The following is a 12,928-nucleotide window of genomic DNA, read 5'->3' on the forward strand; positions in this document are numbered from 1 at the left end:
TTCACAGAATCAGCCTCTCCGTCAGATGGCTCTCCAGCCTCTGTTTAAAAATCTCCAAAGATGGAGAACCCACCACCTCCCGAGGAGGAGCCGGTTTGTTGTAGAGGATAATAGCGGTGGCTTCTAATCTGTCAAGCCAGGTTTGATTCCCCGCTCCTCCCCCACATGCAACCAGCTGGGTGACCTTGGGCTAGTCACAGCCCTGATAGAACTGTTCTGACTGAGGGCAGAATTTCAGACTGAGCAGGAATCTCAGGGCTCTCTCAGCCTCCCCTCCCTCACAGGGTGTCTGTTGTGGGGAGAGGAAAGGGAAGACAAATATAAGCCACTTGGAGACTCCTCCGGGTAGAGAAAAGAGGCATATAAAAACCAACTCTTCTTCTTCTAACCATCCCTGCTTGTCACTTTTCTGGAAAGCCCTCATTGGAGTGACCATTTTATTATGCCACCATTTTAGGGGGTTGTGGGTTTTATAGGGTTTTTTTAATGGATTTTTAGCATGAGGGGTGTGGTTTATTTCATCGGGCTTTGTTTCTGCTTTGTGGAACCCACCACGAGTCCCCGGAGAGTGGCGGGAGAAAAATATAATAAACAAACAAACAAACAAACAAGTCCTAGATGGGAGGCCACCAAGGGAAGCTCTGCAGAAGGCGGCCATGGCCAGACTAATCTCACCCTTGCCTTGAAAGACGCCCACTGGGGATGCTATAAGCTGGCTGCAACACAACAACAATTTGCCTGCATGCACTCTATGCGTTTAGAAAGTCACTTTCCATTTTCAGATGCCAACAGAAACCAAGTGAGCAAAACGCCCCCCCCCCACTGTATTAAATGCCAATCAAATAGGCTAACGTAACTATCTTGATGGTCCATTGGTTACTGTTGTATTTCCGTTCCTCCTCCAACAACCAGTCCCCAAAGTGACCTTGCTCAACACAAATTGCAATCGAAAATCATCACAAAATGTTCCTTGGGAAGGATATTCTCCGTTTAGCTCTGACTCCGTTTATCTTTTGTTAAGCTGGAGGAAGAAGGGTCTCTCAGCTGGAGGGGGGGGGGTTCTCCCTCCAGAACTGAAGGCAGAATCTATGGTCCATTGATAGGATTCTTGAGGCAGGAGACGTTCAGAGGTGGTCAGTCCCTGCCTGACTCTGTGTAGGAACCCTTCTGAGATCAGCTTGGACCATCCAGGTATACTATTTTCAAAGGGCGGAGAAGACGCCCTCCTTGTTTGTATCCTGACCCCGCCCCCCATATTTCTGGCCTAATGTCTGAGGAAAGGTTGGGGGAGCTTGGTCTGTTTAGCCTGGAGAGGAGACGACTGAGAGGGGATCTGATAACCGTCTTCAAGTATTTAAAAGGCTGCCATATGGAGGATGGAGCAGAGTTGTTCTCTCTTGCCCCGGAGGGACGGACCAATGGGATGAAATTAATTCAAAAGAAATTCCGTCTAAACCTCCGGAAGAAGTTCCTGACAGTTAGGGCGGTTCCTCAGTGGAACAGGCTTCCTCGGGAGGTGGTGGGTTCTCCATCTTTGGAGATTTTTAAACAGAGGCTGGAGAGCCATCTGACAGAGAGGCTGATTCTGTGAAGGCTCAAGGGGGTGGCAGGTGACAGTGGATGAGCGAGAGGGTTGGGAGTGTCCTTTTAACTGCATAGATCAAGAGAAGCAGCCATGTTAGTCCATCAGTAGCAGTAGAAAAAAGCAAGAACCTGAAAGGCTAGCAAAATCTGTGGCTTAGCTGTCTCTGAAGAAATGGGCCACGAATTGCAAAAGCTGCCAGAAATATTGTTAGAAGAAGAGTTGGTTCTTATATGTCGCTTTTCTATACCTGAAGGAGTCTCAGAGCGGTTTGCAGTTTCCTTCCCTTTTCTCTCCTCACAACAGACACCCTGTGAGGTGGGTGAGACTGAGAGAGCCCTGATATTCCTGCTCGGTCTGAACAGCTTTATCAGTGCTGTGACTAGCCCAAGGTCACCCAGCTGGCTGCATGTGGGGGAGCACAGATTCAAACCCGGCTCACCAGATTAGAAGTCCACACTCCTAACCACTACATGAAGCTGTCTCTAAGTCTTTAAGGTGTTTCCGGATGCGAAAGACATGAGCCAAGGTCTTCCCCTGCGGGGTGGAGGGGGGGACTCATTAAATTTGCAGAGGACACCAAATTGGGAGGAGTAACAAACACCCCCAGAAGATAGAGATCAACGAGATCTGAACATGCTGGGAAAGTGGGGAAACAACAAGAAGATGCAACTCCATGAGGAGAAGTGCAGAGTTCCACATCTGGGCCACAAAAATGAGAAGTGTGCCTGCTGGATGGGAGAGACACCTCTGGGGGGCAGTGGGTGTGAATGTGATCTTGGGGTACTTGTGGATTGTAAACTAAACATGAGCAGGCAGTGTGATGCAGCGGTAAAAAAGGCGAATGCCATTTTGGGCTGTATCAACAGGGGCATCACATCAAAATCACAAGATGTCATAGTCCCATTGTATACGGCACTGGTCAGACCACACCTGGAGTACTGTGTGCAGTTCTGGAGGCCTCACTTCAAGAAGGACATCGATAAAATTGAAAGGGTACAGAGGAGAGCGACGAAGATGATCTGGGGCCAAGGGACCAAGCCCTATGAAGATAGGTTGAGGGAGTTGGGAATGTTCAGAGGAGGTCGAGAGAGGACAGGATGGCTCTCTTGAAGGATTTGAAAGGTTCAGCAGGGGGTGGGACTAGAGGGCCTGGGTGGCCCCTTCCCACTCTAGGATTCTAGGAGTCTAGTTCAGCAGTGGAAGGGGCTGCCTAAGGAGGTGGGGAGCTCCCCCTCACTGGCGGTCTCCAAGCAGCGGCTGGACAGATCCTTCTCCTGGATGCTGGAGGCTGATCCTGCACTGAGCAGGGGGTGGGACTAGAGGGCCTGGGTGGCCCCTTCCCACTCTAGGATTCTAGGAGTCTAGTTCAGCAGTGGAAGGGGCTGCCTAAGGAGGTGGGGAGCTCCCCCTCACTGGCGGTCTCCAAGCAGCGGCTGGACAGATCCTTCTCCTGGATGCTGGAGGCTGATCCTGCACTGAGCAGGGGGTGGGACTAGATGGCCTGCATGGCCCCTTCCCACTCTAGGATTCTAGGAGTCTAGTTCAGCAGTGGAAGGGGCTGCCTAAGGAGGTGGGGAGCTCCCCCTCACTGGCCGTCTTCAAGCAGCGGCTGGACAGATCCTTCTCCTGGATGCTTGAGACTGATCCTGCCCTGAGCAGGGGGTGGGACTAGATGGCCTGCATGGCCCCTTCCCACTCTAGGATTCTAGGAGTCTAGTTCAGCAGCGGAAGGGGCTGCCTAAGGAGGTGGGGAGCTCCCCCTCACTGGCCGTCTTCAAGCAGCGGCTGGACAGATCCTTCTCCTGGATGCTTGAGACTGATCCTGCCCTGAGCAGGGGGTGGGACTAGATGGCCTGCATGGCCCCTTCCCACTCTAGGATTCTAGGAGTCTAGTTCAGCAGCGGAAGGGGCTGCCTAAGGAGGTGGGGAGCTCCCCCTCACTGGCCGTCTTCAAGCAGCGGCTGGACAGATCCTTCTCCTGGATGCTTGAGGCTGATCCTGCACTGAGCAGGGGGTGGGACTAGATGGCCTGCATGGCTCCTTCCCACTCTGGGATTCTAGGAGTCTAGTTCAGCAGTGGAAGGGGCTGCCTAAGGAGGTGGGGAGCTCCCCCTCACTGGCCGTCTTCAAGCAGCGGCTGGACAGATCCTTCTCCTGGATGCTTGAGACTGATCCTGCCCTGAGCAGGGGGTGGGACTAGATGGCCTGCATGGCCCCTTCCCACTCTAGGATTCTAGGAGTCTAGTTCAGCAGCAGAAGGGGCTGCCTAAGGAGGTGGGGAGCTCCCCCTCACTGGCCGTCTTCAAGCAGCGGCTGGACAGATCCTTCTCCTGGATGCTTGAGACTGATCCTGCCCTGAGCAGGGGGTGGGACTAGATGGCCTGCATGGCCCCTTCCCACTCTAGGATTCTAGGAGTCTAGTTCAGCAGTGGAAGGGGCTGCCTAAGGAGGTGGGGAGCTCCCCCTCACTGGCCGTCTTCAAGCAGCGGCTGGACAGATCCTTCTCCTGGATGCTTGAGGCCGATCCTGTACTGAGCAGGGGGTGGGACTAGATGGCCTGCATGGCCCCTTCCCACTCTAGGATTCTAGGAGTCTAGTTCAGCAGTGGAAGGGGCTGCCTAAGGAGGTGGGGAGCTCCCCCTCACTGGCCGTCTTCAAGCAGCGGCTGGACAGATCCTTCTCCTGGATGCTTGAGGCCGATCCTGCACTGAGCAGGGGGTGTGACTAGATGGCCTGCATGGCCCCTTCCCACTCTAGGATTCTATCGGTCTAAATTTTGTTGGCCTTTAAGGCGCTCCTGGACTTTCAAGAAGTGACTCTGGACCCACACAAGCACTTCCCCTGCCACAAATTGTGTTTCTCTTTCAGGTGCTCTTGCTCTTTTTAAAAATTATTTGCATGTTTAAATGGATTTTTAAAAAATATCTTGTTCCCAAACTGGGTGCCACTAAATAGCTTAAGCAACTGGGCCACCAGTCACATGGGATTGGTGTGTTCTAGGGCCGCACTCCAAAACCACAAGTTCTTTTGCTTAAGACAAGATAGAGAGACAGAGAGATGGAGAGACAGAGAGAGAGACAGAGAGAGACGGGGCGGGGGGAAGAGACAGAGACAGAGATGGAGAGAGAGAGAGACAGAGAGAGAGAGACGGGAGGGGGAGAGACAGAGAGAGAGACGGAGAGACAGAGAGAGACGGGGAAGAGACAGAGAGAGACAGAGATGGAGAGAGAGAGACAGAGAGAGAGAGATGGGAGGGGGAGAGACTGAGAGAGAGATGGAGAGAGAGAGACAGAGAGACAGAGAGATGGAGAGACAGAGAGAGACGGGGGGAAGAGACAGAGAGAGACAGAGATGGAGAGAGAGAGACAGAGAGAGAGAGGTGGGAGGGGGAGAGACAGAGACAGAGAGACAGAGAGAGACGGGAGGGGCAGAGACAGAGAGAGAGATGGAGAGACAGAGAGAGACAGAGAGATGGAGAGACAGAGAGAGAGACAGAGAGAGACGGGGGACGAGACAGAGAGAGGTAGAGATGGAGAGAGAGAGACAGAGAGAGACGGGAGGGGGAGAGACAGAGAGAGAGACGGAGAGACAGAGATGGGGGGAAGAGACAGGGAGAGACAGAGATGGAGAGAGAGAGACAGAAAGAGAGAGATGGGAGGGGGAGAGACAGAGGGAGAGACGGAGAGACGGAGAGAGAGAGACGGAGAGACAGAGAGAGAGACAGACAGAGAGAGATGGGAAGGGGGAGAGAGAGGGAGAGTTTAACTTCCGTGAGCAGTGCTAGATATAGGGTGTCAGAACACTGTGCCAAGAGGCATATTTTTCTCTCCACGACACATCTTGGTGGCCGTTTAATCCTGAATGCAAACAGAAACCAGGCCTTTCACTTGGGCTGCGCTCCTCCAAGAGGACACACACACAAAGAGAGGGGATCAGCCGTGGCATCCCTGCCCATCGGGTCTCCTTTCAGCCATGGATACTGGTTGGGTTCTCCTAAATGGTCCATTTCACAAGGCCGATTTTCGGAGTGGGGGAGGAACAATGAAGCTAGCTGGGAGTGATTCTTATGCAAAGAGAAAGAAGGCAAGTTAGGTCTCGGCAGCTAGGCTGGTTCGGCCCTGGTTAGTCCTTGGATGGGAGACCACCAAGGAAGTCTCCAGATACAAGGCCCAGGGAGACCACCAAGGAGGATCAAGGTTGCTATGCAGAGGCAAGCAATGGCTAACCACCTGTGTTGGTCTCTAGCCTTGACCTAAACATGGCCCAGCCTAGCCTGATCTGGTCAGACCTTGGAAGCTATGACCCTGGTTAGTCCTTGGATGGGAGACCAAGAAGAAAGTTCAGGGTTGCTATGCAGAGGCAGGCAATGGCAAACAAACTCTGAATGTCTCTTGGCTTGAAACCCCTACAGGGTTGTCCAGAAATTGGCAGGTCAGGTCCCTGGCATCTCCAGATAAAATGACCAGGAAAACCACCAAAGAAGTTCAGGGTTGCTACGCAGAGGCAGGCAATAGCAAACCACCTCTGGACCTCTCTAAGCTAGAAAGAACTATAGGGTCACCATAAGTCGGCCACAATTTGATGGCATACAGTTATCATTGCCCTGACTTGGATGGGCCAGGTTAGTGTGATCTCTTCAGATCTCACAAACTAAGCAGGGTCAGCCCTGGTGAGTACGTGGATGGGGGACCACCAAGCAAGTCCAAGGTCATTACGCAGAGTGTTTGACTCTTGCCTTGAAATCCTAGAGGAAGTCCACTATGTCATGATGACACCTTCCACCCCTTCCTCAAGGTCCAAATGATCTGGAATGAAATGTAAGGACCTTCCAGAGGTCCCAACTGGAATTCCATTCCATGACTGAAGCAAAGGTGGCTCCTTCTGCTTCCAGGGGTGAATCTGCACTGAGCTTTTATTCCAGTCCCAGGTTGATTCAGCCCCTGCCGTCTACCCTGAATGCGATTTCCATTTTGATTATGGGCAATTTAAATTTTCCCTCTGCAACAAATAGGATTGATCCGGAGTGACCCTTCATTTCCCCCGCAATATCCCGGAGTGGATATAACCCTCGATATTTGAAAAATTGGCATGAGTAAGCATGCAGCTGTCTGCTTTCCCCAAAATAATTGGCTGCCGATCGTTCAATGCTAGAGAAAAGCCCTGATTGGTCAGCGCATCAGTTCCCAGGTTGCAAGGCTTCCCTTAAAGGGGAAGCCCTAACTTCTCTCGGACAAGATTTGCCTCTAGGTTTCTTTCTCCTTCCTCTGCTGTCTCCAATCCTCTTTCTCCCCCCTTCAAGAAAAGAAAGATGCTCCTGCTGTGCTTGGCTCCCCTCCCTGTTCTGAGCTTCCCTAATCACATGCAGAAGGGGGGGGGGAATAGAGGAAGACCCGAGTTCAAATAAATCTGAATTCAGCAGGATCCACAACGGAATAAACGAAGTGCAGAATCAGCCCAGGATAAGACAGTGTTCTAGAAAAGGGATGTCGAGTGCGGCTCTATTTGGATGTGAGCAAAGGAACCTTGACTGCGTCCGAGCCTGGAAGCTCAGCCGGGGTGGCTAGGGTCAGCCATTGGGTGGGAGACCGTCAAGCCGAGAGTGGTTGCCATGCAGAGGAAAGCAATGGAGAAACCACCTCTGCCCCTCTCTCACCTCGAACCCCCCGTGCTTCTGGAGTTGCCACGAATCATCCGTGGCTGGATGGCACACAGTTATGAGTATTAGAGGAACCCGGCTTCATCAGAGCACTTGAATGGGAGACCACCAAGGAGGTCAAAGGTCATTATGCAGAGGCAGTCAACGGCAAGTCTGACTCTGGCCACCCCAAATCATGGTTCTATCAGCCGCCAATGAGACCCTTCCTGGACTCCCGTAAAGCTGGGCATAAAGAAAATCGCCCTCCCCCCACAGCTTTCTGTCCCCCGCATTTAAGATACACTGCTTTTGAACATGGGGGCTCTACGGTTAATCGCCATCTATCCTGCAGGAACTTCGGCAATCTTTTTCTGAAAGCCTGATTTAAACAGACAAGGGAATAGCAGTCTTTCTTATTGTAGACTACAGGGCAGGGGGAGTTTTGAGTATCTCTTTGTAGCCGAAACAATTTTTTTTTTAAAGAAGCTGTTCCAGCAAAAGGACAGACGTGGGGAGGAACCATCTGAAATGTCCTTCGCCTGCAGTCAGAGATAGCTCAGCCCTTTCTGCTGCCCTCTTTTCTGGCTTGAAAAAAATGTGACAAATAGTTTATAAGGAATGCAGGGCACTTATTTGCCCTTTTGGCATTTATTTGTAACCTGCTTTTTCCCTTATTGGCCTCTCTGTACTTGTCTCTCTCCCACGGAAAGAGGATGCCGTTTCTGGAGCTAACAGGGTTTGATTCCCCCCCTCTCCTCCTGCAGTCAGCTGGGTGACCTTGGGCCACTCCCAGTTCTCTCAGAGCTGTTCTCGCAGGGCTGTTCTCTTAGAGCTCGCCCAGCCCTACCTCTCTCACGGGGTGTCTGTGGTGGGGAAAGGAGTTTGGAAGCTACTTTAGGATTCCTTCAGGTAGTCAAAAGTGGCATATAAAAAAACTAGTCTGTCTTCTTTTTTTTCTTCTTCTTCCCTATCTCTTTGGATCCCCTTAGAACTGGCCGGGTTAAGAAATCTGGAGAGCCCGGTTCGATTCCCCGCTCTGTCACATGGAGCAAGCTGGGTGACCTTGGGGCTAGTCACAGTTCTCTCAGAGCTCTCTCTCAGCCCCAACTCCCTCACAAGGCGTCTGTTGTGGGGAGAGGAAGGGAAGTCACTTTAAAACTCCTTCCGGTAGTGAGAAACAGGGTATGAAAACCAGTTCTTCTTCGGAAGGCTTTTCTAGGGCTAACCTTGAAACCAACAGACCGGTCTCAGGCCAGAAGCCAAGCAGGGTGGGCCTTGGTTCGTATTTGGATGGGAGGCCACCAGCTCTGAAGGTTTGGTCTTGAAAACCCTACAACAGGTGGCTCTCCAGACATCCATGGACAACAATTGGCATGCTGGCAGGGACTCATGGGAATTGTAGTCCATGGACCTCCGAAGAGCCACTGTTTGACTATTCCTGCCCTACAGCGCTTCCCACCAGAAGGAAACGGATACGGCGCCCTCCTTCGCAGCCTACCTGCACCCTGGACTCCGGGAGGTTGATCTTGAGGGCCACCTCCTCTCGCATGAAGATGTCCGGGTAACGGGTCTTGGCGAAGAGGGCCTCCAAGACGTCGAGCTGGGCCCGGGTGAAGGTGGTCCGTTCCCGCCGCTGCTTGCGGGGCGTAGCTGGAGGAGGAAGCCAGGCACAGAGAAGGTCTTAGGGCAAGCCCCGGATGGGCCCTTTCGCCCCGTTCCTCCCACCCCCCCATAACCCCTTCTTGTGCTTTCTCCAGATTGATCCACCAGGCACTTCAAGAAGCCAGAGGTACCATCGAGCGAGAGGGAAGAAAGCTCCCAAATCCAGTGGGGCCTCCTCCTGAGTAAGCGTCCATGATAAAGTGTACTCTCTGATCACTCAACCGCAGGTTGGTGTTTCAGAGGGGAGCCAGGTTGGTCTGCAGTAGGAGAGCTGGGTTCGAATCCAAGCATACCTGGGAGACCAACAAACATTTCAAGGGGTGGGCCTCTCAAGACCAAAATGCCCTCCTTCAGGTCTGGGTTGCACTGCAGGGTGATTCCTTGGAAGGAAAGGCAACTGGTTTCAGAGCAGAGTTTACTCCCAAGTAAGGGTGCAGGAGAGTACGGCATCATAAAACAGGAGCCACAGAGATGCCGTCTTTCAAAAGAAAACTGAAATGGGAGGGGGGCAACTTCCAAGTCAGGCTGCAACGTAAACCTGTCCGGGAAGAACAAAAATCAGAGTCCAGTAGCCCCTTTAAGACCAACAAAGACTTACTCAAGACGTGAGATTTCGAGTGCAGGCACTCACAACCTCGAATAAATCTTTGCTGGTCTTAAAGGGGCTATTGGGACTCTTATTGTTGTTGTGCGACTTCAGACCAACACGGCGAGCCACTGGGATGTTTCCGGGAAGGTTCTCATCGAATCGGAGAGTTGAAGGGGGACCTAGAGGCTGTCTAGTCCAACCCACTGCTCCAAGCCGGATCAGCCTAAAGCAGGGGTAGTCAACCTGCGGCCCTCCAGATGTCCATGGACTACAATTCCCATGAGCCCCTGCCAGCATCTCTTTACATCTAGTCTCTGGCAGAGTCAAGGCTGTGATCCAGATGGACCTGCGCTTACTTGGGAGTAAGCCCCTCACACACACACACACACACAGATCCCTTGATGCTTTGTGTTTAACTGTTTTTAAAGGACAGGTTTCAAAGCAAAGAGCCGTGCACATTCATGGCAGAGGGTCTCTCCTTATTATATTTATTATTATTATATTATTATTATATTTATATTTATATACTGCCCTCCCCGGGGCCTTCAATTCAGCATCTCTCAGCACAAAGATTGGTCCCCTAAACAAACACCCCCTCCTTAACACCAATCAGGTGCGCCCCCCCCCCAATCTCCCAGATTTCTGTGCTCTCCCATAAGCCTAGGGTATGTATACTCGGGAGCAAGTCCTTTTGAAGATGATAGCATGTATCACCTTTGGTGCAAAACTCCACAGGGTAACCAATGTTCCAGGAGGCCCATAGTTGCGGGTAGGGCAAGGCAATTTTTTTTTGGTGGGGAGGGGAACGAGATGTACACCCAGGAGAGTCAATGTGGTGTAATCCGGAGAACCGGGTTTGATTCCCCCACTCCTCCTTCACATGCAGCCCGCTGGGTGACCTTGGGCCATTCACAGTTCTCATAGAGCTCTCCTTGCCAAGCAGTTCTCTCAGCCCCGCCTACCTGGCAGGGTGTCTCTGGTGGGGAGAGGAAGGGGAAAGGGGTCTATAAGCCACTCCGGGACTCCTTTGGGTAGTGAAAAGCTCTTTTTGAGAGCCAGCCTGCTTTTATGGTTGGTCCGAAGCAGCAGACCAAATTTAGAATCCAGGGGCCCCTTTAAACCTAACAAATAAATAATTAAAAAATTGTTGCTCTTGAAGGAGACACTGAACTCTAAATTTGTCGAGTGGCAGCTTTTAATCTGGAGAGCCGGGTTTGATCCCCCTCCCCTCCACAGGCAGCCAGCTGGGAGACCTCCGGTGAGTGCCAGTTCTGAGAGAACTGTTCTTTCAGTTCTCGCAGAGCTCTCTCCAACCCACCCACTACAGGTGTCTGTAGTGGGGAGAGGAAGGGAAAGGTGTTCGCAAGTCATTTGGGGGACCCCTTCGGGTAGTGAAAAGTGGGGTTTAAAAAACAAATCTTCTTCTACTCCAAGTCCCCCTTTCTTTCCCCCTCCCTTAACCCCATCTATCATCGGGGAGGAAAATCAATAGCTGCCTCCTAGAGGGACTCCCGAGACCTATCCCCCCCCCCCAACCCAAATCATCCCCAGATATTTCCTCTTCACCCCCTTAACAGAAACCTTCGGCAAGCAGTCCCCCCCCCAAAAAAGATCCGGCTCCCTCCCTGCTTACCCGGGTACCCGACTGACGGGTGGAGGAGATCCATCCCGGAGGTGGTGAGGCTCAGCCCGTTGACGGCATACGGTGGTTGCTTGAGATAAGCCATCATGCTAAAGTTGGGACGGGCTGGAGAGAAAATGGCAAAAATCCCCGGCCCGGGGGTGGGGTGGCAGAGGCAGAGGGGCGAGTTCCGGAGTCCCCTCTTTTCTTTTCCTCCCTTTACTTCTCTTCTCTTCTCTTGACTTCTTTCTCTCTTCTCTTTTCTTCTTTTCCCCTTTTCTCTCTCTCTTTCCCTCTGTCTGCTTCTTCTTCAGGGGCTTAGGATGGCGAAGTCTCCGGACATCTGGCGTCTAAAGAACAAAACAGAAAGAAGCCATCCTTAGGGGTGGGGGGAGGCTGGGGGGGAAAGAGAGAGAGAGAGACAGACAGACACCCCCCCCCCCAAGACACACACACACACGCACGCACACACCCGCCCAGCCCAGTCCCCTTAAGCCGTCGTTTTGGGAAGAGAAAAGGGTCTCCTTTTAGCAGCTCCTTTTAGCAGACGCAGCAAAATCGCCCAGAGGCGGTCGGGAGGTCTTTCCCGGGGGAGGGGTGGGTGGGTGGGGGAGGGGGTGTGATTGTGTGTGAGTGAGGCGTGTCTGAAGGCAGAAATCCGTCCTCCCCCTTTACAAAAGTTACAGGCAATACAGTAACAGACTGATTCTCCCTTCCCTCCCCCCATACGCGGATAGCGCCCACCTCCCGCCGTCCCCAAAGAGCGAGAGCGGGAGGTTGGCATGGCTTCACAAATCGCTAATTGTCTCCAACGAAAAGTTGAGGAGAGATACAAAAGACACCTCTTTAAAAAAAAAAAAAAACACCGTGCTAACAAAGATACCCCCCCTCCTTTAGGGGACAAAGCCGCATCTCTGTGACCCCCCCTCACTCAGCTTTTTAATTATCCCGGATTTCGAGATTGCAAAAGCAGCCCTCTTCCCCCACCCCCCAAACCAACCAAGCGAGCGATCGACCGACCAACCTGCTTCCCCCCTCCCCCTCCCCAAAGTTCAAAATTAAAATGGCCAGCTTAGGGAGGCGGGCGTGTCACCCCCCCCCCCACACACCCCTCTCCTCATTCCAAATCTGCAGTGATTTCATTCATCCCTCTCCCCCCCCCCTCCAACAACAATTAGCACTTGGGCTAATTAGATTTAGAAGGCAAAAAAAAGAGAGAGAGGAAAAAACAGAGAGGGGGAGAAGAGGGGGGGGGAAGGGATTGTTGTGAGCTAAACAAACTAGTAATTAACTTTGGCGTGGAGTAGTGAATCTTTTTTTTTTCCTTCTTTTTTCCGCCTAAAGTGCTTCCCTCCAAGGGATCCTGGGGGAAGCTTAGTGGGAACGTAGATTTAGGGCGAAACTTAGAACTGAGCTTAAGGGGGGGGGGGAGAGAGAGAGAGAGAGAGAGAGAGAGAGAGAGAGAGAGAGATTTCCTTGGATTCCTTTTTCAATGGGGGGGCAAACAACTTTCTTCCCCCCCCCCCATCCTCCCCCTAAGATAAGAGATTCCAATGTCCTTTGAGGCACTCGGATCGGGGCGCGATGAGTCATTTTAACACCTCTTTGGACCCCCCCTCCCCCCCCCAAATTAAATCCCCCACCCTCGGAGCGCCAGACCCTCGCAGGGTGGTAAAAAGAGGGGGGGGAGAGAAGAGTTGAGGTTAATCGCTTCTGACAGAGGCAGCTTTTGAGCATTTTGTGGAAGAAAACGCCGCCTTGGAGATTCTCGGAGATCTAATGAGCTGCCCGTTTTGGGGAAAGGGGCGGGGGAGAGAGAAAGAGGCCGGTTTTTGA

General features: G+C 52.3%; 1 protein-coding gene across 4 annotated transcripts in view; it reads right to left on the bottom strand.

Moving 5' to 3' along the window:
• Positions 1-12,928, bottom strand: part of OTX2 (orthodenticle homeobox 2) — a 37,796-nt gene that overhangs the window by 16,214 nt on the left and 8,654 nt on the right. For 3 of the 4 annotated variants that reach the window (XM_077323995.1, XM_077323997.1, XM_077323994.1), the window contains 2 exons: positions 11,105-11,442; positions 8,719-8,870 (listed from right to left, as the gene is read on the bottom strand). In XM_077323995.1, the coding sequence (XP_077180110.1) occupies positions 8,719-8,870; positions 11,105-11,201 (249 nt within the window). In that variant the 5' untranslated portion in view covers positions 11,202-11,442. Of the gene's footprint in view, positions 1-8,718; positions 8,871-11,104; positions 11,443-11,564; positions 11,684-12,928 lie in introns of those variants that run through there. The other variant, XM_077323996.1, reaches the window with a different exon arrangement.

Source organism: Paroedura picta, chromosome 2 (genome assembly GCF_049243985.1).
Source record: "Paroedura picta isolate Pp20150507F chromosome 2, Ppicta_v3.0, whole genome shotgun sequence".
NCBI classification, from domain to species: Eukaryota; Metazoa; Chordata; class Lepidosauria; order Squamata; family Gekkonidae; genus Paroedura; species Paroedura picta.